General features: G+C 43.6%; 1 protein-coding gene across 1 annotated transcript in view; it reads left to right on the top strand.

Annotated features, from left to right (window-relative positions):
* Nucleotides 1-25,893, top strand: part of abcb7 (ATP-binding cassette, sub-family B (MDR/TAP), member 7) — a 57,371-nt gene that overhangs the window by 1,924 nt on the left and 29,554 nt on the right. Inside the window, exons 2-5 of the mRNA XM_080746351.1 lie at nt 1,358-1,441; nt 2,179-2,256; nt 17,659-17,778; nt 23,325-23,457. Coding sequence (XP_080602477.1) covers nt 1,358-1,441; nt 2,179-2,256; nt 17,659-17,778; nt 23,325-23,457 — 415 coding nt within the window. The remainder of the gene's footprint in view (nt 1-1,357; nt 1,442-2,178; nt 2,257-17,658; nt 17,779-23,324; nt 23,458-25,893) is intronic.

The following is a 25,893-nucleotide window of genomic DNA, read 5'->3' as shown; positions in this document are numbered from 1 at the left end:
CTCCCCAACAGCCACCTTTGTTTTGGTGAGTAGCTAAACTGTATTTGTTATTTTCACAACAGGCGAGAGGGTGTGCAGCCATTCCTGTGGGCTCACCGATGGTTACTGACATAGCGTTAAGGAGAACTCATTCTAATGCTAGGGACCAGAGCTAGAGTTACTCATGATACTGAGTATTCACACTGACATAGCGTTAAGGAGAACTCATTCTAATGCTAGGGACCAGAGCTAGAGTTACTCATGATACTGAGTATTCACTATTCAGCTTAGTGGCTAGCCAGGAATATCACTTGAATAAACATCTTTAGGACAAATAAGGGTGCTGGGGTGGCACACCATCGTGGAGTCTGTTGGTTCAAATCGGCTGCGGTTCTTCCAACTTTGTCGAGTGTCTATATTGGCCCATGTTAGGGGTAGGAAAGCCAGTGATATTTGTCACTGCTCTTAATCCTACGGGATGGGGCGGCACCTGTCACCAGGTAGTGTTGTTCAAGAGGAGTAGGACAGAGGCTCTATGTCCTGTTGTCCTTCCGGTGGGGGGCCTGGGGGCTCACTGACAGGTGTGCCAAGGAATTCATTGCCATAACAACTAAATTGGGGAGAGAAAGGGCTAATAAGTAACAAAAAAAGAAAGAAAAGAAAACAGGGATAAAGACTTTTCGTGGTATTGAATACTTGTATTTATGCACAGAAGACTGCATAAACAAACTAGTTTCATAAATCTTCTAACTTCCTCTTGTTGTTAACTTGATTACACCATTATCGATTTGTCGTCATATATTGTTAATTCATACCAAAGAAACCATTGGTATTTATTGGTAGTCAGTTAGTATGGAACGTGGAAATCTGTACACTCTACAGTGTATTGTTGCTGTCAGAGGCAGAAACCTTTGTTTTTTCTTTAATTACTGCCCTACTTAACGTCATCATACCAAGTAAGTAACAAAAATAGACGATCTACAATGCAAGCAACTTTTCAGCTTACTGAAAACCTAACTAAGGACTTTGGACCTAGAAGGTTTTGTCTAAAACAAACAATATTATTACATCACAATGCATGTTTCCACAATATCATGAATGAATTTGGCAATTGTGGAGAATTTTGTGTAACTTTAGAACAATTAAATTAAGCAACTCATATATTGCTTAGTTTTAGATTAAGCAGTCATTTCTAACAGCAGTTCTACTGCATGCATTTCATGAATAGCATGGTGGACTTTGGAGGAATAAAATAATTATTCTATTACCAAATCATCAAGACTAATAATGACGCCAATGGAAAATGTTTAGCAAAATAATCTCACCATCAATAACCAAAACAATCTGCATGTCTGTGTTGTTGTTTTTTCTTCATCAGTTGAGGTCCACAGCCAACCTGAGAACGACACCATGGAGTGTCAACAACACCGGAAACTGTCGTCGGATTTTGGAAGCGGCAAATGTAAGTAGAGTAGAAAAGCCTTTTCAAATAGTTGGAACTAAAGTCTTGGATGCCGTGTGCTGGCTTAGTAAGAAACGGATCCAAACCAATAACGTTAGGGTTCGGATCCGAACCCTAACACTAGTCACTATTCTGGGGTGAACATTCAGGTAAAATAACAGATCATCTACAAGTGCGTTGTGGACTTGTAGATCAGCTATTTCCAGCGAAGATATTTTGTTTAGAGCAAAAAGAGGAAGGGGCCTCAGGGGTTGACACCAAGGTCTCAGAGGCACTTGCCTGTCGGGCAAGTACAGGTCATGTTCTACATGCCCAAAGGTCATAATAAAACATGCCCGAAAAGTAAATCTTCCATTATAAAATGATAGGTAAGATTTTAATTACAGCTCAATTTAACACTTATTTCATTACTCTCTGAGGCTGTGCGCTGGCCACGTTCAGGTGTTTAGATAGATACTGTATCTTGTGTTGTGTTTATTTAGACAGTTGCGCAACTTGCGTCCTCTCTCAAATGAGCATCTGCCCGGTCGGGCAACCTGAAAGCAAACTTCACCTGCCTGCAAGTTTTATTCACTTGCTGGGGGAAGTTAGTCAAGTCTTAGTGTCAATGACCCGGGCCTCATATAAACCCCAGGGGGACTCTGGTCAATATAAGGCTTAGGTAGATAACAATGTGCTGAATGAAAATGCATCATGTTACAACAAACTCAATGTTGTAATTGTGTTTGTTTTCACAGTATTTGCAGGTGACGGACAAGCGGACATGTTGGCATGGAAACGCAGGTGGAGGACTGAATGCCGACCCCAAAAATGTGGTGGGTACTGAAATGATCCAATGAAATGACATTTTCACAGCAAACTATTAGTCAGGTTGATGTCAGGTTGATGCTTTTATTCACGGTGAAATGTCAACCTTGTTTAGAAAATAAATCATGTAACATTATTGCTGTGCAATATTGTAATGTGTGTGGATGTTCTCATGACACAAACAGCAGTTATTGCAAATGAATTACACTAAAAACAATTGTGTAATCAATCACGATTCAACAACATGATCAATGCAGTTTACAGAGAAACCTTTACAGAAATGCTTATTACATTGATAATGTCACATTATCAAAACAATGCTTTATATTGTAGGGCTGGGCAATATATTGAAATCATATCTTTATTGTGACATAACAAATACTGTATGTTATATGGGATTTTGGATTTGGTGATATGATATGATGTGTTGTCTTTTCCTGACTGTTCTAGCTGTTAGATTAATTGCATTTACGCAGTTATTATATAGGCATTACTGATGATTATTTATCTAAAATCTATTTATCTAAAGTGTTTTGTGAAAACACCAATGCCCACAATATTGTCTCAATAAATATCGATTTTGAGATTAGATTTTCATCCATTTTATATTCTGAATGTGATCTCAAACTGTCATAAACTAGTGTAAATGGACCGGAGGTGTCCATATGGTCCACTAACCTTCACTACAGTAGCTCATCCAACTGTTAATGTTAATTCTAACTCGACTCACTGGCAACAGTTACTGCCTGATTGCATTTGATTAAAGGCAGGTGTTGGGCACGATTCTCACTTTAATTTGCCAGTGTTGCCACCAAGCAGCAGTAGTGGCATGGCTCTGCCATATTGACTGGATTAAAGAAATTACCGCATAGTCTTCTGCCCGCTGCGTGGAGAGTCCCTGCGGCAGGTGTGTGCTGGAGCATGGGTAAACATCCATGTTGGCACCATGATGGCGGGCTGGGATGACAGGTGTGTCCTGGGACTCGTAGTGTCAGGCAGGATGCTTTGGTCCACCTGGAGAGACTGTTGCTGTTGCTGCTCCCAGACATCCGGCCGCTGGGACTTACCTTGACATTTGATGCTTTGTGTGTGTGCCCACCTTTCCCACCCAGTCCTACCTGGGCTGTCGGGGCAGTCTATTGTAAAGTGCAAAGGTTATCTTTCAATATTGGTTAACCACATGAACCCTAGCATCTGTATTCTGGGGGAGAACATTCAAGCTTGTAGATTGGCTATTTTTAGTGAAGAGTGTGGAGTGAAATACTAGTGTACTTAATATAGAGCCCTTGGTGACCCCAGTCAACTAAGCAGCACATACTGTAGGATTAGAAGTGTTTTAACTGGTATGATGATATACCGTAGTAATAGTAAAAGTGATACAAATGGATTTTCTTGTACATTCTCTGGTTGTATGTACTGTATTTACTTATGTACAACATGTAACATCAGTGAAGATTACAAGCTGGGGACCACCTTGAACCCCCCCCCCCCCTCCAAGGACCCCTAGGCATCATATTCCTTAGTCACCATATTGGGTGCCAGTGATATACAGTAAATGGTATCATTCCTACTAAGTTCAACCTATGAACTTAGTGTGTTCTGGATAACAAATGTAAAAACCTTGTTACGCAGCTTACTGTAGTATAATGTCCAGTATTTACTATAGTAAGTTGGCCTATGCCAGTGATTAGAAGACAACCCTTCACACACTGTACAAGTGCAGCAACAGTCACCAGAAGTTAACCCTTCACACACTGTCCATGTGCAACAACAGTCACCAGAGGTTAACCCTTCACACACCAACCCTAAGCAGACAGAACCTACCTCAACTCAGGTGCCACACTCAACTACACATTACAACATCGAAGATGATTGTGATGACGGTGAACTGAGTTATCATACCTTTAGCAACGTATCAATGGAGGTTAGACCTCTTCAACGACAAACACGCAGTGGGCCCTCCTCTCATCCATTTACAAGAGCAACACAGTCCTTGTATCCAACCACGAGAGCACAACCCAGTAGAGGTGTCAGCTTTCACAGGGCGAACCATGATACACATGCTGCATATAACCAGCAGGGGTACTCCTCTGACCCTCATCGTTCACAGTCTTACAGTACACCAAGTAATAACCCTCAACAAGGGTACTCTAGGCCTCAGCAGTCGCAGCTTTACAGTACACCAAGTTATAACCCTCAACAAGGGTACTCCTCTAGGCCCCAGCAGTCTCAATATTACAGTACGCCAGATCATAGCCGAGTCAGCCGACCGGCTGAAGCAGATGCATCTGACCTAGCAAAATACTTGCTGCGCCGTGAGATGGTCAGCTCTGGCCTTCTACTTTTCGATGACCAGCCAGAGAATTTCTGGTCTTGGAAGGAGTCATACCTAAGTGCAACCAACAAACTAAACCTAACAGCCAGGGAACATCTAGATCTAATGACCAAGTGGCTAGGCCCACTATCTTCGGTGTATGCAAAAAGAATTCGGTCATTGCATGTCCACAATGCTGAAACTGGACTACTCCTTCTGTGGCAAAGGCTTGAAGAATCTTATGGAGCACCGGAGATCGTAGAAAGTGCACTCATTAAGAAGTTGGAAAACATTCCAAAAATCGCAAATAGAGACAATCACAGATTAAGGGAATTGGGAGACTTACTTCTTGAAATTGAAGCAGCAAAATATGGTGGCTACCTTCAAGGCCTCGCCTATCTAGACAACTCAAGAGGCCCGATAGCTGAGAAACTACTGTATAATTTGCAGGAACGGTGGATAATGTATGGCTCTAAATACAAGAGAGATTACCTTGTTACCTACCCAACATTCTCTGAGTTTGTCAGATTTGTCTGTGAACAAGCGAAAATACGAAACGACCCCAGTTTCGCTACTTTAGCTTCAGGCAGTGACATTAGCTGCAAACCAGAGAAACCTGCAAACAAAGGTTACAGACCTGCCGTGGCGGTACGAAAGACAGATGTGGAATCAGAGTCAGAAGTGAATCCTGCTCTACAAGTAGAGTCTCAAGAGAGTCAACCAAAGAACGCAAACGATGATCCAGGTAAAGAGTGTCCTCTTAATCACCTGCCACATCCTCTCAGAAATTGATGAACTTAAGGCGTATCTTAAAGACAAAAACATAGGCTTCAGATGTTGCTCATCGACACAACATTGCACAAAGAACTGTGATTGGACAATAAATTGTCGCGAATGCAAGAGCGAAAGACACCAGTCTGCTTTACATCCTGGACCAGCCACAGTAAAGGTGACAAACGTAGCCCCGCAAGAAGATCAAGGCGGGGAGCAAAGTAATAATTCAGAGGATGAAGTGTCATCCGTCACAAATAAATGTACAGAGGTGTGTGGCGCAGAAACTACAGCGAGATCGTGCTCGAAGATATCTTTGGCAAAAGTGTACCCAGCTGGGCACAGAGAAAAGGCCATCAAAGTATACATAGTATTGGATGAACAAAGTAACAGATCTTTGGCAAGGAAGGAGTTCCTCGACATCTTCAACATTGGAGTCGAGTCTCTTCCATACACCCTAAAGACCTGTTCAGGCATCATTGAGACAGCAGGTAGAAGGGCACGAAATTACATTGTGGAATCACTTGATGCAAGACACATGTTCAGCTGCCAACCCTGATTGAATGTGACAGTATACCTGATGACAGGTCAGAAATCCCGTCCCCAGAAATCACAAGTCACTATACTTACCTCAAACCTCTTGCAAACCAAATTCCCCCCATTGATCCTGATGCAAACATCCTGCTATTGCTTGGAAGAGATGTCCTTGAAGTCCACAAGGTTAGACAGCAGTACAATAATAATAATAATAATAATAAAACTTTATTTGTATAGCACCTTTCATGACATGAAATGCAGCTCAAAGTGCTTTACAGAGCATAAAATGAAGCACACGTGCTTAACAGAGAAAAAGTAAATTAGAAATAAAAAATACATAAAAAAGAGATAAGTAAAATGATTACAATAAAGCAAGAAAAAATAAAGGCATAGAACATTGAAGAACAATTTCAGAGCCGTGCGGACGTCAATAGCAGCACAGGGATTAAAAAATTTAGCTAAAAGCAAGAGTAAAGAAATAGGTCTTGAGCTGTGCTTTAAAGCTATCCACCGAGGCTGCCTGTCTTAGGTGTAGTGGTAGTTTATTCCAAGCTGTCGGTCCATAGAAGCAGAAAGCTGCTTCACCATATTTTTTATATGTCATTGTTGGCACCTCAAGTAGGTCTGCACTAGAGGACCTGAGTGGGCGGGTTGGAACATATCTATGCAGGCAGTTATAGAGGTACGAAGGTGCCAGACCATTTAGAGCTTTATAAACAAGTAAAAGAATTTTAAAATCAATCCTAAAAACAACCGGGAGCCAGTGTAGCGACGCTAAAACTGGAGTAATATGTTCTCTTATCTTAGTTTTTGTTAAAACTCTGGCTGCTGCATTTTGAACAAGTTGTAATCTGTCAGTTGTTTTCTTTGGCAGACCAGAGAGAAGTGCGTTGCAGTAATCAAGCCGAGAGAAAACAAAAGCGTGGATCAGCGTTTTTGCATCGTTCAGCGACAGATAGGCTCTAATTCGCGCAATATTTCTAAGGTGAAAGAAGGCAATCTTCGTGACATGATTAATGTGTGTATTAAAATTTAATTCAGCATCAATGATCACCCCCAGGTTCTTAACAGAGGTGTTATTTTATTTAGCCAGGTTACCAAGTCTATTTATTATTGATTCTCTCTGGGCAGTAGAACCTATTATGAGAACTTCTGTCTTGTCCTCATTTAGCTTGAGAAAGTTCTCACTCATCCAGCATTTTATGCTGGACACGCACGTCAGCAATGGGTCTAGAGCACAGGGGTCGTCCGTAGCCACCGAAAGGTACAACTGGGTGTCATCAGCATAGAAATGGAAATTCACACCGTGAGCGGAAATAAGTTCTCCCAGCGGCAGTATATAGAGGGAGAATAATAAAGGACCAAGAATCGAGCCCTGTGGAATACCAGAGCAGATGTTGTGTTTGTTTGACTCGAAGTCAGCTAGATTAACAGAGTAGCTTCTGCCTGTCAGATAAGAGCAAAACCAGGACAGAGCTGTACCTGACAGTCCTACCCAGTGTTCGAGACGTTGTATTAGAATTGTATGGTCAATTGTGTCAAAAGCCGCCGATTGGTCCAGCAGTAGGAGAACGGACACATCTTTGTTATCAGCAGCCACCCTAAGATCATTAATAACTTTTAAAAGTGCAGTTTCTGTGCTGTGTCCTTTCCTGAAGCCGGATTGGAATTTGTTGTGCACCTTATTGTTCTGCAGAAACACATCCAATTGATGAAAGATAATTTTTTCTAGGACCTTGCCCAGAAAAGGCAAATTAGAGATGGGTCGATAATTATCCAGCACGGACGGGTCAAGGTTGGGTTTTTTGAGTAAGGGTTTAACTACAGCCGTTTTCAGTGAGTCTGGAAAGACACCTGATTGTATAGAGCTGTTTACTATTTTTAGGATATCTTCAATAACACAGTCTACAACCTCTTTAAGAAACGGCGTGGGTATTGCATCCAGCGAGCAAGAAGACGATGTCATTTGCGATATGGTTTTACGAAGTTCCTCTTCATCAATTGCACAAAATGATACTAGGCTCCCCCTAGATTTATCGATGCTTTTACACATGGCACCATTAACCGCATTTGCATTTGTGACAGTATTATTCATAATACCAGCTCGAATGTTAACAATTTTGTTGTCAAAGAAGGATGCAAACTCATTACACTTTGCTTTAGAGGCAGGGAGTGACTGCTTGTAGGACTGGGGGGGGTTTAAAAGGCGTTCAATGGTAGAGAATAAGACCCTAGCATTGTTCTTATTCTCATTAATAATTCCGGAAAAATAGGCCTGCCTAGCCAGACGCATGGTTTTATTATAGGTGGCTGTTGACGCCTTAAATATCTGTAGGTGGATAGTTAATTTATTTTTTCTCCAAGCTCGCTCTGCTCTGCGGCATTGTTTTTTGAGTGAACGTATATGATCGTTTATCCAGGGTGTTACTTTGGAATTATATTTCTTTTTAGTTTTCATAGGAGCCACTATATCCAGAGCTGACTCCAATTTAAGATTAAAACGTTGAACCATATCATTTACTGAGGGAATATCAGGAAGGCGGGGTGCACATGCATGAAGGCTGGCAAACTCTTCTGCTGCCGAGGAACCGAAAAATCTCTTTTTTATAGTATATTCTCTATTGTTTTTTTCTAGATCAGAGACAGTCATATTAAAACACAGTAAATAGTGGTCTGATAAATCAGGCTTAGCGATAATCCTGTCCATAGAAATATTTAGCCCTTTAGAGATCACAAGATCAAGGGTGTGGCCTTGATTGTGGGTTGGCCCGGTAACATGCTGATCAAAATCAAGGGAATGCAGTAACTGTAAGAAACTCATAGCTGTAAGATCAGTAACAGTGTCCACATGCAAGTTAGTATCACCAGCAATAAGGGTTCTCTCATAGTCCGTGGAACAGATAGATAGAAGTTCAGATATTTCTGTAAGAAATAAGGCTTTGCTACATTTTGGTGGGCGATATATCGTAATCATTAGAACAGAGGATTGACTCTCAAATAAGTTAGCTTGATATTCAAAGGATGAAAAACTTCCAAAGGACAGGCACTTGAATTTAAAAATGTCAGAGAAAATGTATGCCAAGCCTCCGCCTCTTTTTCCTTCGCGCACTGATTGAATAAAGTGATAGTTTGGTGGGCAGGCGACGCCAAGTGCAAAAGCTCCATCGTTGCCCAGCCATGTCTCTGTTAAAAAGATTATATCTAATTTCTCTTCACAGATTATATCATTTACAGAGGAGGACTTGTTTAAAAGTGACCTGATGTTAAAAAGTGCCAGGTTTATTTTATGACATTTTACTGTACTATAGCCCCTACAGGGAATGTAAGTTAAGTTAGCTAAATTAGCAGAGCCACTGCTTATCCTGGACTCTCTATTTGAAATTACAGTAGAAATGTTGTGAGCCTGCTTAATAAAAGCGCTTGAAGGAGCATCGGGTCCAGATACGTTAGTTGCTGGGTATAATGGACCCAGCTGACATCAACGGCTAAACGTATTGTCCAGCTGGGAGGCCTGGGTCTTCTGTCGTTGTGGTCGTGGAGGGATGGGTGGGGGCGAAAACACCCAGGCCACAGATTTCTGGGGCACGGCCGGGGCAATTTCAGGCGTTTTCAGGGATGGTGGTTGTGGTGCCGGGCGTTTGTCCTGTGGTGGTTGTGCCGCCGGGCCATTGACCGTGTGTCTGGCCGGGGTCATTTTTAACGCAGTGTTAATGAGTTCATTCATTCCATTCGTGAATTCTAGAAGAGGCATTGGAGATAGGGAGAAAGAGGAGGATTGGGGTGATGGGGCGGTTGTACCCGCCCCCTCCTCTTCCTCTGTCAACTCTCCGTTGTCAGTTGCCAGTTCACTTTGCTCACTGTTCGGGCCAGCCACGGCTGAAGCAGGGAATCCACAAAACTCTTCTTCATTACTGTCCTCTTCGAACATTTCCCTGAGTGACTCCAACTCTGCATTCATTCGTCTACTCCACTCTTCAGCGGAGATGTTGTCCATATTCAGTTCCTCGTCAGGGAGGGCAGGGACAACGGTAGCTCCTCCGTTCACCATAATCAGTTCCTCGTCAGGGAGGGCAGGGACAACGGTAGCTCCTCCGTTCACCAAGGCCGTTCCCCCCTCGGCCGAGGGGGGCAGTTCAGTAACCATACTGTCATGCTCGTCAGGGAGGGCAGGGACAACGGAAGCTCCTCCGTTCACCATAATCAGTTCCTCGTCAGGGAGGGCAGGGACAACGGTAGCTCCTCCGTTCACCAAGGCCGTTCCCCCCTCGGCCGAGGGGGGCAGTTCAGTAACCATAACACTATCTCTTGTTATGGATTCTTCGTGGGTTGCAGATAAGAGTTGTTCATCACAATCTGTTGTTTTGGATTGTTGTGTTCTGGCCAAGGCCAGAGCATGGAAAACATTCTGCAAAAATAGCTTTGCTCCTAGCTTATTTAGTTGCCGTTCATCAGCAAATAGGTGTCTTCTGTCGAAGAAAAAACTGAAGTTGTCAATAAAATGCACATTTTTGTCGGTGCATGCAGCTAAAAGCCATTTGCTCAGAGAGAACAGTCTGCTGAAATTCTCGTCTGTGCCTCTCATAGGCGGTAGGGGACCGCTGATCCATAGCTCTATGTCACTGTTCAGGAAGCTCAATGTGTTGAATAGAGCCCTGAAATTCTCCTTTAAGATTTCTGACTGTTTTTCTTCTGTGTCACATGTGCCAGTATGTAGAATCAGGGTTTTCACCGTTTGGTGTTTGTTGACAAGATCCAGAATTCTGTCTTTCATGTCAGAGACTGTGTCTTTGGGAAAACACATAACTTTTGCCTTCTTCTTTCTTATGCATGGACCTCACAACTTGCCATTCGCACAACGTCTCGACTTAAGGTGTCTCCACACCAAACAGCCTACAGGAGACTCCTTCTGACTGTACACAGACTGCAAAGAACTGCAAAAAACTAAGCACTTATTTATTTTTTCAGACGACGCCGACTGTAGTTACTGTATGGCAGTGGTGCCAGGTCTGCTCGTTATAAGCAACGTTGATCCTGTTTTCCTATAATGTTGCTAGTTGTGGGTTGCTTTTGTTTGGGCTTGTTTCTGAAGTGTAGTTGCTTATTTGGCCTTGCTTTCAACATTATTTTATAAAATAACTAATGTAATAGAGCTCAGAGGTGAAACTGGTCGCTGCTTTTGGGCTTATTTTCATAGACCTGGTCGCTTATTTCACTCACAGAATCTGGCAACCAGACCCGCGGAGGCACTCTGTTCTGTTCTCCGTGCAGAGGAGAGAAAAAACAACAACACGGGCAGCTGCTGCACTACTATCCTACTACTACTAGCTTTGCTTTGGATCAGATTGGAATAGGAACTGAGAGTTGAGATTGAGAATATGGTATTTAGTAAAAATATGTGACGGGAAAATGTCTCTGGCTTATTTTGGCTTGGTTTTGCAGTGGTAGCAAACTATTCTACAACTCCCTCAATCTTACCGACGGCCAGGGACGACTCAACAAAACTGAGCAAGTCCAGTTTTCCAGTTTTCGGTCGATATTGGTCGATAACGTTCCCGACCCGCTGCCGAAAACCTGACGATGAGCTCCCGTTCGGCAACAGACGCTATCCGCCGCCGATTCGCGGCCGAATCGGTTTGGTTAAAAGTGCCCTTTAGGTTGGGTTGTTGTGGGAGAAGTCTGCTTACAAGGAGCTCACAAGACTGCTACAGTCAATGTCCACAAAACAACCATACGCAGTAATGTCTATCCATCTGATCTTGATCCTTCCCCCAGACACCTTCTCATTAAAGAGAACTACAAGAACTCTGACACCTTCAATGAGATGGGCAACCTCAGGAGCGAGGTGTTCAAACAAACTCCAGAAATCCAACAAGCAAACAAAGTTGACACTGACCTTGCCCTGCAAGCAAAAACCACTGTCCTCAAATGTGTACAAGAGCGTTTAAAGGAAGACAAAGAGATCATGAATTTAAGTCCACTAATGAAACTCAACCCCAACCTTGATGAGGACTCTTTGCCCAGAGTTGGGGGCCGTTTGACCCACAAAGTCTTGGTCATGAACCACCAGCCTTTAGTACCTGTCTCAACAGACCCAAGTATGTCAGCAGTACTGACACCTGCAATGATCCTGAATCAAAAGACCGTAAACTTACCTGCACCTTCAGGAGACACCACAGACCTTTACTCAGAACGATGGAGGCAAGTGCCAGGTCTCGCAAATGCCCTTTGGAAGCGCAGAAAGAAATAGCACAGCAATAAACCCAACCTTCAAGTGGGAGATGCAATCCTGCTCAAAGACTCCCTGACGGGGGGAATGAATGGCCACATGGAGTGGTTTCTGAGACCATACCAAGCAAGGACAACGGAGTGCGAAAGGTCAAGGTCAAATGGAAGATCCCAAAGAACTTTTATTGCTTTTCGCAAAAGGAAATGATTAATGGCATAATCATCATTATACCAGGCGGGGAGTGTTCTGCCCCAGGGCCACCTAGCTCCTCTAGAGGGCGATATTCAACTGTCTTATAGCCTACCACCTAGCTCCTCTAGGGGGCGATCTCGTACCCAGGTATAGATACCTTTCTGTGTTTGAAACTGTCAGTCTACTTTGAGCTTCAGAGATGGCAGCAGCAGAAGTGTCCTCTTCTACTCTCCTCACACAGGACCTTGAGAGTTGTGAGACTGTAAGATTATGTTTATTATTTTCATAGAATGTGTGTACTTTGCAAACTAAAGACATGTATGACATGACTGTTCATTTATTATTTCAAGAGATGGAAAATGTGTATGCTTGTGTGAAACAGCAACATTAGAAGTGTTTGTTTGATACTATCCTAAGTTTTACTTACCTGTTTATATATTACCAATTGCTGTAGTGGGAAATATGTTTCTATGATTGTACAACATGCTAAAAGAGAACAATGTATATTTCTGTTTGTTTGGTCATGCTGGCTTCAGTGCAGCTGTTGATCCTATCTAATTAGTCCTTGCCTGCTGGAGATAGCACACCTGTTATGGATCATTCTAATTACTGCAGTAGTGACTGATCTCAATTGTAACCTATTTGACTGCCTTTTGACTGCCTTTGTGTTGAGATGATTATGTGAAAAGATATGTCCAGTGATTGTGACCCACTTATTTCTTTTTGATTGCAGTTTTAAAAATAAGAACACTTTGTGCCAATGAAGAAGGTGGTCTGTCCCTTTTATTGGAGCTGTTCCTGTTAGCTATCTGTCAAGTCACATGAATGGGCGTGTGACAAGGACAGAATAGGCCTTTTTATGCCTTTATTGGATAGGACAGTAGACTGACAGGAAATGGGGGGGGGGGGGGGGGGGATGTGGAGCGACATGCGGCAAAGGTCGTCAGGATCGGGAATCGAACCGGCGACGCCGTCAGGCATCAATGCCTATGTGGCAATGCCTATGTGGTATGCGCCTGGACCAGTAGGCCAGCGGGCACCCCCACAATCTTAATTTTATTGTCTCCGCCAGGCCGAACTTATCTGTGTGTGTGTGTGTGTGTGTGTGTGTGTGTGTGTCCGTCCGTCTGTGACAGCTAATCTCCGGCACATTTGAATACTTGTATTCAAAACACACGTTTGATATTGCTCTCAAAGATTTTGTCCAAACATCACGCAATTCGGTACACATTATCTCTATAGTGATAAAGACGGATCTATCTAACTGTACCTGTACCTGTGGCAGAGTAATGTTGTACCTGTATGTGTGTGTGTAGGGGTGGGCGATATGGTGATAATTATCGTTGAGACGATACAATCTCCACGACTCCTCCCACCCCCTCCATCTAGAGATCACCAGTTACTGGAGTAAGAGAGGAAACGACCGCTTTACCTACCCAGTACGGAGATGTGAGAGATTAGGAAAATCTTTTGTACCGGCTGCCCTTAAGCTGTACAACGAGACACATAACGGACGCTTGAAAAGGTCTCCCTTCCTAACTTAGACTTACGGAACCATTGCTGTATTGACTTTGACCTCTAAGGAACTATTGCTGTATTGACTTTGACCTCTAAGGACCTTCCAGGAAGAGTGCTCATGTGCGCCTTGCGGTGACACGCTTCCTAGTTTCTTCTTTTTTTCGCACTGATTTTTGACATTGCACTATTAGGTTGTTAGTGTTGGTAGTTTCTGAGTATTTTTGCTTTGTTTAACAATGACAGTGAGATACTTGTTTGCACTAACTAGCATTGACTGCTATGGTCTCTTTTGCAAGACACTTTATTGCGACCGTAGGTCGCATTTACTATCAAAACCTGCACAAACTGTGAGTGAGTCCGTCAGTCCGTCAGTCTGTCTGTCACACCTCACACGTCACAATTTTTCCCTGCTTATATCTCCGCAACCGTTGCCCCGATCCATGCCAAATTTTGCACACACGTTCCTTGGCTGCCAAACTACAACCTCGAAGGACCCCCGGAGCTCCAGGGACCCCCAGGTCCCTGGGGGACCCCCAGATGTAAAAAATGACCAAATGCGCAAACATGACCAAATGACCACCCCAACGGGGCTGCTCACGGGGAATTCCCGGGGACCACCGACTCCTGGTGCTCCAGAACGGATGCAAAATTGGTGGCGCCCCCAGTGGAGGACCCCCTACACTGCAGCTCACATAAAATGCCGTAACTCCGGCTAGGAGCGACCGGGACAGCCGGGGCCGGTACCTATTCGTCCGCCTTGCCGGCGCGGAGACCCCACCCCTCATTTCTCACATGGCCCTCTTCTAGCGCCACCATGAGGCCGATTCTTGCAAAACACATTTTTGGACACTGCTCCTACAATTTTCGCCCTAAAATCACGCAAATCGGTACACAGTATGTCTACACTCATCCCATCAACATGAATCTGTCCCATATAGCGCCACCTCCAGGCCGATTTTTAAAAACACATTTTTGGACACTGCTCCTACAGATTTTGCCCTAAAATCACGAAAATCACTACACAGTATGTCTACACTCATGTCATCAACATGGATCAGGAAGATTTTGGCAAAACACATTTTTGCCCTATTTGTGGAGATAAGTGACCTACGGTCGCTTATCTCCCGATTAGGGAGCCTTACTGGTGTATATATACTTATATATTATTCGCCCCCTCTAGTCTATTGATGCACCTTCTCTTTATTGGTACTGTACTGCTCTTGTCTTTGTTTTTGTTTTTTCCCCTCTTATCTATCTTTTCTTACGTCTCTGTAACTTTGTAAATAACTGTATACTGCTGTGCTACTTCTGGACAACTGAATTTCCCCCTTGGGATAATAAAGGTATCTATCTATCTATCTATCTATGCCTTTTCAGAGGTATTTTATATATCGTGATACAATTGAGGAGCCTTGTAAAAAATCCTGTTTAATCGTTAATACAGAGATTCATTGCAGAATTCAATTTAAACCTGCATTTTGGTCTAAATCAGTGCAACTTTAAAATGGCAAGGTCTCCACTTAACTTTACGGGTCCATTTGGTTTCATTTGTATACTGTCAGAGTTACATACAGGTACTTGTAAAGTTCAATTTAGACCTCCCAAAAAGAACCCAGAAAGTCTAGTTTTTGTCAAGTAACTTGAAAAATAACCATAAAAACCAATGTGAAAAAGAATCGTGATGAAATCGTATATCGTGATACAGCTTGGGAAAATATCGTGATATTGAATTTGTCCATATCGCCCACCCCATGTGTGTGTCCCTTTTAAGCCCAATGAATGGAGATTTCTGTATCTCTCTCTCTCTCACTCTCTGTGTCCCTTTTAGAGTTCTCAACGGGCCTGGAAATTAAGGCCCGGCCCTAACTGGGCCCGAGTGGGCCGGCCCGGAGCCCGGCCCGACCCTAACAATTATCATCATTTTCGGCCCGAAGGCCCGAGTGAGGAAAAAAAAAAAAAAAAAACGTCGCCAGTAGGCAGCACCAGTGTCTCAAATTACAACAGTGAGAGAACGGACATAATAGTTGGCGAAATGGCAACTTCACGTGTTAAATTGCTCATGAAACATGCAAGGTTCTGCACAAAATGTGCTAACGTTAAATCCCTGTTGTCAACAGTCAATCTCAATCATACATCTCTCATCCTCTCTTTCCCTTCCGTTATCGCTGCCTGCGTGATTTATGTTTCGTCCTTTCAACGGTCACGCATCAAACACAGGCAGCAGGCTCGGCAGATCTATAAACCCAAAACGTGTTCATCTGGCTTGCATTCTGGGCTTGCAGATCTGTTCTTTAGTGCGCGACACCCCCTGACCACCATGCTTAAACATACACAACTCAGGCACATAATAAGCTGCGCGCTACGGCTGAAAACCCTTTAACTCATTTTGCGCCGATCCCGAGAATACTCGTGAAAAATACTCGAAAAGTACATGGTGCCGATCCCGAGTATACTCGTGAAAAGTAATATATTACTGTAACGGCGGGTATCCTACCGAGTACAATGGTGGAAGGTCCCGAGTCCATCTCCGTCGCTGATTTATCCTCATCACGGCTCCACGGGCACAAAATAGTAATCCCATAACATTGAGGTGGACGGGGGATCTCATCTTTAATGTCCATTATCTCAAAACTACACTTTAGAAGCGAAGATGGAGGCAGATGCTCGCTTATAAAGCACATGTTGGAAAGCACCGATCCGATCCAGCATGGCACCACGTAAACATGATCGCTTCCTGTGAATGACGCGAAGACGTCAGACCGGAAGTGTTTACGCTATGGACTTCTGGCCTTCAAAATAAGACAACGGTAGTGAATGGGGCCGGGGGGAGGCACGCTGGACATTTTAACCCGTTAATGTCAGGAGCACTAAATGGGTTAATATAAATGCACACAGCAGCAGCAAAGGACACTTGATTAACCACAAAGCATAATGGAATTAATAATATCTTACCAGCCGAGATGATCGTCTCTATAAGGTAAGGCTGTCAACGTATGGTGCTTTTAGGTTGATCATGTTGATGTTGTTGTAATACAATCCTTTTAAGTCCTTGTCAATATATCCAGGTTGGTTCTGCTTTGAAAGTAGGCTAGTTTTCTTGGATTTATACTTATTACAAACTTGTGAAACTGCCTGCTGCCTTTTAATTTAACATGCAGCTCGAAACTTTCATCGTAGCCGCTCCACACAGAGCTAACGCTGACTCGCTGCTGTAGCAGAATTTCCGTATATCCAAAGGTTTCGATTGTGACGTCACGTCATCACAACAACCAGACTGCTCTATGAGACTGATAGACTATACTTCCGTATGCGTCACTGATTATCCTTGGATCATTGGTTAGGAACTTAGACAGGCTTCAGAGCTGCGCTAAAGACAGGCAGACAGCGATATGCGCCTGTTATCTGTTGCTTGAGTGACGGAGCCCGGGGCCCGGCCCGGCCCGACTAATTATTATAATTTTTGGGCCCGGCTCGGCCCGATTACGTCGGGTCGGGCTCGGGCCGAATTTGAGAACTCTAGTCCCTTTTATGCCCATAACTCTTTAGAAAAATTACTTTAAACCAACAAATCCACATGAAGATTCTTGATGGCCTCCAAGTACTGTGATAATGGGTACCTCATTATGTACTCTGACAATGGGTACAAGGGATATTACATAACTGAAGGGCACTGTGTTCCGACAGGCATTGCACGGTATTCTTGATACTAGTATACTCGAGATCGAAAACACATTTTTCTCATAACAGTTTATTTTCTATGAACCCAGAGGGAATGGTAAGGTCTTGTGGATAAAACAAGATTATCCAATATTGTCTAAAGTACCTTGCCTTTTGTTGTCCTCTTCTACACAGCTGAAGGAGGTCAATTCTACCCAGATTCTGTCTGCAATGCTTTCGTATGTGTGGCCCAAGGACAGGCCAGATCTACGGATGCGTGTGGCTATCTCTCTGGGGCTGCTGGCTGGTGCTAAGGTATGATGATGATGGAGAGACACCGCACTGAATGTTCTTACTAATGTTCTTCTTTATGTCACTTATGGCTAGTTGTTTCAGAAGGCTGAATATTTCTGTTAGAAACCACTCAAGCCCTACTCCATATGAGGAGAGCAAAAGGTGAATATAACGTCTAGTGATGCCAGGTTCAAAGTAGAGGGTAGCATGGGTCCAAAAAATGGGAGCTGAGCCTAAATAGAACCGAAGAAATTTGGACCGAACCGAATGGCCCCTCATACTAAACAAATCTACAACTACAATCAGATTAATAATGACTGCGTCATTTCTAGTTTTATCACACCAGTTACTGTGGTGCGGTATGAGAGCGCTGGACTGTGACTGTCATGTAATTCTTATTGAGTCCATACTTCCTTCCTACTACTTGTAAACTAGACTTAAAAATAAAATCAGTTCACGTGACTTGAAAGTTGCCTTGATCATATGACAGGGAGCTCTTATTTTGAAGTTAACCGCTTCGAGAGGAAATGCGTCAACGTGTTGTTATTCTACTTGCAGCTAGAGCTGGCCAAGAAGCAGCAGCGCGACGCGCTTTCACTTTCACTGCCGTGGTTGTGTGGTGGTCTCAGGCTGAGGAATAGCGATGGGCGAACTGTTTTCTTTTTATTATCTCGCACCAGATCGGCAACATGGCTCTTTTGATACAGTATTGCTGTGCTCTGAGAAAATACAACTTGTGGAAATAATAAACAACATGCTGTCAAAGAGATGCATTATTCTCTCCATTGTTCTACTCTGCTCCACAATTCACAATTACGCACGGCTGGACGCAATCTTATAGTCATTAATGTCCAGTGTCCACCGCTACCATGTCTCAATATGCACGGTAGTTCATGGATCTAATTCACTTTAAAGGCTTAAAACAATGTTCATATTACTGTTTTATTGTATTATGTTGACATGGTTTAAAAGCTTAAAGCACCACTTCTTTTTTTTACATAAATGATTCGTCGACGCGTCGGATTAACCCCCGCGACTCGAGTCGACTTGATAAATCCTGAGTCGAGGACAGCCCTAGACCCGAGGGACAAGTCAATATTTTAGACCCGAACCGGCTCGGTTCTCGGTTTGGGTCTTGGGTAATAGGGTCGGTCCTGTAAGACCCGCGCTACCCTCTAGTTCAAAGTGGTTAACCACTTAAAGGGATAGTTCACCTTTTGTTTTTGTCGTATTCCTAAGCCAATAGTTTGACCAGCAGTGGTTCCCTATGGAGACACAAAGAGTCTCCTCAAATTATTGGCTTAAGAATGCAGCAAAACCCCAAAAAATATCCATGAATTCAAGTCTGCATGGGGTGATTAATCGATAGAAAAATATTTTGGGGGTGAACTATCCCTTTAAGCCCTATTTTATACTTCATCGCTTGATGGCGTTGTACTGTGAAAATATGCTGTTTTTGCTATTTTTGATAGAAAGTGTTTAATGGGTATTTAAGTTGATGCTAGATACTGACTGTTATATGTTGTATTTTGTGTGTTTGTGAACCAAAATCATATTTATGTATACCTACCGTCTATAGCCTATACTCAGACAGTCAGGTTGAAATCATGGATGCCTCATTCAGGCAATGTGTCTACACAGTTGGAATGCAAACATGGATCCTGTACATGGAACAGGGTGACTGAGGTTTTCGGTGTTGGGTAATGTATCAAACACAGTGTGGACCCAAACCAGTTGCTCAAGCTAAACAAACGGTATCAGCAATCCGTTAGGAACCAGCAGAGAGAAGGATTAAGGTTCATATTGGGCCATGTCAGTGATGATGTTAGTTTTCCATGTAATGGGTATTTTTTATTATTTATTTTTTTATTTCTGTGTTAAACTTGTCTAGTATTATATGGCTATGATGTTCATGTACATTTTATGATTATAATTATTATATTTATGTATGTTGATAATGTATCTGAAAGAAATTTAACAAAATCCTGATTCCTGAATCTGCTCAATTTATTTGCGAAAGAGAACGATATTACTGAACGTAAGTAGGCTAAATAGTAACAAATGATAAAATAAAACACACACACACACACACACACACACACACACACACACACACACACACACACACAGCCTGTTTGTGTGTGTGTCTCTCTCTCACATACACATCCCCACCTCCTTCCATCGAGACAATTGTGCGTTGTCAAGTTGATACCACGGGTGTTTTCTGAGGTAACCAGTTTAATGACGATGTCCCACATATAATTAATGCTACTCTGTTGTATCGTAAGACGGCATAAAAGAACTTGGTCTGTGTTCAACCTTCCGCAGCCGCACACACATATGTGTACTACACACACACACACACACACACACACACACACACACACACACACACACACACACACACACACACACACACACGCACACAGACGAGACATGCATGTCGGATCCACCTGTCTGACCGACAGACTTGTTTTGAATTGGAGGTTAATGGTAGCCTACATGCGTAACAGTATAACAACTATTTCATCGGTTCAGACCACAGATGTGCAGCAGATGCTAATTCTTCTGTAGATTTGTTTTATTGAAGAAAATACTATGAACCAAAAACACATATTAATTCATTATTAATTGATGAAGAAAGACACTGATGCATACGTCAAGACACAACGCGCACGGAAGCATGGAGCGTCTGTGCTCCATTGATTCCTATTCTATGCTGTAACATAAAAATGGCTGTATCTCTGAATAAGGTGCAAATAACGCAGAAAAGGCAGAGAGACGCTCTTTTTCACAGCTACACTCAGTTGTGATGGTCGGCCCCGGTTAGGATTTTAGTTTCACAACCGTTTGTAAACAAAATGATCTCCTTCCTGTATTCGTCAAATTACAAACATGTGCACACACGCGGCGTCCGGGATTCTTAAAAATAAAACAACAGGCTATGGCGGCAGGCAACCAACCAATGCAGATACAGTAGGTCTGAAAATACACATATGTGATCAGATCACTTGCAAATAACAGTGTGGTCAGAATTTGATAAACAAATCATATTTACCCGCAGTCTGAACAAAGCCCTAGTAATGTGTTTCAAATCTGAATAGCAAAAACTGTTTCCATGTGTTTTTCAGCAGTTAAGACTTGATCAAATTAATCTGATTCAATCTGGTTAGGCCAGAAATTGGATTTCTACCTTATTCACAGTTTTCTGATTTCGGTCCTAGAGAGAATGCTAGTATGATTTTCATACTGGATCTGAGCAGAGGCCACGCCCAACGCAGAAGTGCCTCTCTCGCTGTCTTGGCCAATAAAGTATAGTTATTGACCGTGACGGAGGCGCGCCGTCCCAAGCGACCTTGAGCCACGAGAGGCACCACTGAGCGAGCTAAAGAGAATGAGTTGCCGCGTTGAACGTTGTGAAGGTCGCGTGAGCCGGCTCAGCGATGTTCAAGTTACGTCCCGATAGGGACAGAATAGTAAGTAATGTTTAGGCGAGAGCATTTGGCTACTGGCCAATCACAGCGCGATTTGCACAAGCTCCTCCCCCTTCTCTCCTCAGATCCGGTAGGAATAGCGCACTCGCAGATGGAATCGTCAGATAAGGATATACATAGCCTGTGCTCCCAGAAAATAATTCCCTCTTAAAACAGGGCTGTCATACCGGTAGGGCCTACCCATAAACCTCTGAAATCGTATGAATCCAGAATGTTTCTTCCAAGTGTTACTTGGTATACTTATTTGGTACTGTATATCCATATTAGCAACTGCCGATGCTAGGCTACTTGATAAGGTATTCATGCAGGGGGACAATAACATTGCCAACATATCCCAACAAACGGATACCGATATTAGTAGGGCAATTCCTGTCCTAGACCTTCACCGGATCACACTCGTCAGTTTGGAACAAAAACAAGGCTTTCTGCCGTGTGGAAAGCCTGGTGACGCAAGGTTAGCTTGGCCATATCATGAGTGTCACACTTTAAACATACTAGTCTTGATTCCATGTTAGCCTAAAGGCTTTCTGTCCTCCACCACTGAATCTCCATCTCTCCATTACACCAGATGTCACATCTCCAGGTGCAGAGTGACACACGGTGGAGATAAATCCCTCAGTGTGGCTTGTTGTAGTGGATAAAATGCTGCACATTTGTCCTTATCACATACTGTATTGGCGGTAGAATTGAGGACTGGTGATAATAGTCTATTTTTGTGTTGTGTTCTGTTGTCTTGGTTGCAAAGTGGCTGATTTTTGTTTTCTCTATGGGGGGAGTCTGAGCACTGCTTTTGTCTGAGGCACGATGTGGAAGGGTGAGAGTGGGAACCCTGGAGCTGTGGCTTTTACAGCATTACATTGTTGCTGTCGGGCGGAAACCTTGGATGTTCCCTTTTTATTATCATTTTAACAACATTTTAAAATGGTGAAAACAGCAGCATTGTGTGCTCGTAGATTTGCTATTTTCACTACTGCTGTGCGACGCTCTTGTATGAAGTAAGACATTTATTGACGTAAAACCTTAAAATATAATGTGGAGAAGAGATTCGAGGTTTCTGCCCGACAGCAACGAAATGGAGTTCCATTTAGTGGAGTTGGACTTACTCCAATAGCTCCATATTAGGAGCGTTTCTTCTTTTTAATCAAAACTAAAACATCCTTCATGTGACGCAAAAGGAGAAGAACACAAGAGTCACAAGGAACTGAAGAAGCGGCGTGTTCCAGTGCGTTACGGGTTGAAAGGTTCAGCTGAAAAGTGGCTTCCAAATGAAAATGCTTTCCAGCAGCAGCGGTGGCGGCGGCGTGCTGCAGTGTTCTCTGGCTGTCCTAATGTGCAGCACAACCTCCCAGCCCTCGTCACACAGCTGTCCCTGCTCTTTTAATTAGCCCTAATAACCATCTCACTTCCATTAGCAGGATGCATCAGCCACCTCTACACGGCGCCAGCACAGCCCCGGCACGCATGCACACATGCGCACACTGAACACACACACACACACACTTCTGAATATGTCAAACATTCGATTTAATGCGAAGCAACAGCAGAGGGCCACTGATTCCAGCTTTAGAGCATAGATTTTTTTTATTGGGTTTTTGTAGAAGATGGTGTGACATACCGTATATGACACAGGTTTTCAAAGTCGGGGCTGCCAGTAAACTTTAAGAAAATAAATCATTTTACTTACTTTCTTTTTTTAAACATTTCAAAAACAAATCTACAAGCTCACAATGTGTCGCATCACCATTGTGTGAGCTTGTATTTTAATTATTTCTGTCTATATATATATATATATATATATATATATATACTGTATACTGTATACAGTATATATATATATATATATATATATATATATATATATATATATATATTTTTTTATGAGCCATTTTGCAACAGGGGGCTGCAGCCATGAGGGGTCCTTGGCATGGAAAAGTTTGGGAACCCCTGCTATTACAGTATGACACAGAAGACAGGACTGAGCTGAAATAAGCATGCTGAGATCTGGCATTTGAAACGGTTAAACAGTGCTGTGTCTTTATTTCCCTGTTCCCCTCTCTCTCTCTCCCTCCCTAGATGACCAATGTGGTGGTACCCTTCATGTTTAAGTATGCGGTGGACGAGCTCAACCAGATGTCGGGACACATGCTGAACCTGAGTGACGCGCCAAGCACCGTGGCTACCATGGCAACAGCCCTGCTGATTGGCTGTGAGTGTGAGACCGGGCGTTAGGGGCTGGCAGGTGCCGTGCTCATCAGTGGGGAGACCGTGGGACTGCCTATTATCTACAGGCTGACCTTTTTTTTCCAACACATTCATATCGACGCCACTCCTCGAACGGACTGTTCTTCCCTCGTGGTTATTTGCATGACGTCCCCCTCCCCCCTTCCTTCTGCGCCTCCAGATGGTCCCCTGGTGTATCGTGATAACTTGTGACTGGCCTCACCTGTGCGCTCCGGGGCGAGAGCCCGAGCCGCTGGATGCATCTGTTTGGCTGCTGGGCAGACATCTTTAATGTACTTTTAAGTGTCTTCTAGTTGTGAGGGATTCAGTCACACACACACGTGCACGCTCTGGAATTAACCACGTTAGCCAAACACCGTCATACAGCGGAAATAGCTGTGTGAAGCAGCATTGTAAACTTGTAGATTGGCTTTTTTTCGCCCTGCAACACCGGCATACGACTTGCATTATATTAGTATATAGGCAGAGGCTATTTCTTGAGAACCTTTGCCTACAAACGCGGCACGCACCAGGATTAATGAGGGGAATTGGCAGCCATTTTTTTTAAGCTTTGTTTATTTGGTATCTCCTCTCTGGTCCTCGCTCTTCTTGCCCATATCCCTCCTTCCCTCCCGTACTAGAGGACTGTGGGGACACAAGGCTGGTCAGGGGTCAGCTGTAGCACATCCCTGATCAGAGCGTTTCCACCGAGGCGCTGATGAGGGAGAGCAGAAATCATTCAAATAACACGAACGCGACGCTCGATGTGCGAGTCACTCTGGCCTTGAGTGCGATCAGCTTCAGATGCTCTGTACACTTGGCCCTGTAGCCACTTATTTTAATGAGTCCACTTAGGTCCTGCACGCTAATGCTGTCTGTGGTGGAATAATTGGGGCACAGGAATGGAACTGCAGACTGGGTAGAATTTGAATTAGGAGTATAGGAATGAAACGAGGTCTCTTCCCTATTTCTGAGACGCTTGCAACTTTCATAGCGCAGGATCTGTTGTGTCGAATGTAAATCAGCCTAAAAGGTAGTTCAGTGCTCATCCTACCTTGTCAGATGTGGACACGTTGTTTCATTAGACGAACGCTTCTTATTTAACGCCACATTACAGGCCCACGAGGGCCGCCGAGGACGGTGCTATTATTATTACCCCGCCTTTGGCTGAACAGCGGACAGCCGTGCACTCTCTGCAAAGCCGCAGGACAGCTATGTCTCATTCAAACACTCCGCTGTTATTCATTCGTAACAGTCATGCCGGCCATCTGTTTGGATGTCGCTTCATGAGAAGGAGTCTTTTTTAGAACGAGATGATGACTGACTTATGGATCACGTCGAGCTGAAGTTCTCACGGTTGTTGAATTGGCTCATTAAACAGGCACATTTTAAGGAGAAGGTGGGTGATGTAGTGTGTATTGTTTACATCCGCCCTCTTCAAAGCATACCTAATTACATGCACATCGGCAGTGGGTGCTAGGCCAAAAAACTGAACATTTAGAGAGGTAGAGCACGCACTCTTGACTTTTTGGTAACAAATCTCTGTATTTGAAGAATTTACGTTTCCATCCTCACAGGATCTTCTTCATTTCAGTTTGGAAACTATACATCCTCTCTCTTACCATACCAGTCAGGGAAAGTCTAATGCTTGATCGATATCAACAAATGCCGCGGTGAAATGAGGCTGGTTCATTGACAACTGGACTCATTTCTGTCTCCCCAGCACTCTTATTAAAACCCCCTCCTCCCCCTCGTCTTGTATTCAGCTCACACACACATACACACACACAGGTCTGTATTAATATATTTGTGAGGACACATTTTTAGACATTTAGGAATGCCCTAAAAAAACACTTTGTGGGCTTGTAGATCAGCCATTTTTAGGTGCACACACCAGCGTGCAACTAAGTGTAAATCAGCCATAACTCTATCCCTAATCCCTAAACCTAACTTCTAAATGTCTAACCCTAAACCTAACCCCAACCTGAAACCTTTTTCTAATTGTATCCCTAAACACCTTTCCAACCATGAAACTATTAGTATTTCTCTTGTGAGGATGGCCTTCACCATGTCCATTTCTCAAATTCTAGGGGACATTTTGGTCCTCACAAATCTAGTAATACAAACATGCGTTCACACACACACACACGCACGCACGCACGCACGCACGCACACACACACACACACACACACACACACACACACACACACACACACACACACACACACACACACACACACACACACACACACACACACACACACACACACACACACACACACACACACCTCCCCCCACCCGGCCTGCCTGAACAGCGAGGCTTCACACAGCATCCTGCTCTGTAATTAGCGCGGCCTGGGGAACTGCTTGCTGCTCCCGCTCTGCTGCTGCTGCTGCCGCTGCAGGGCTCGGTCGGAGCAC

The sequence above is a fragment of the Nannobrachium achirus genome, assembly GCF_963921795.1.
Source record: "Nannobrachium achirus genome assembly, chromosome: 17".
NCBI lineage: Eukaryota > Metazoa > Chordata > Actinopteri > Myctophiformes > Myctophidae > Nannobrachium > Nannobrachium achirus.
This window is presented reverse-complemented; position numbering and strand designations above follow the sequence as displayed.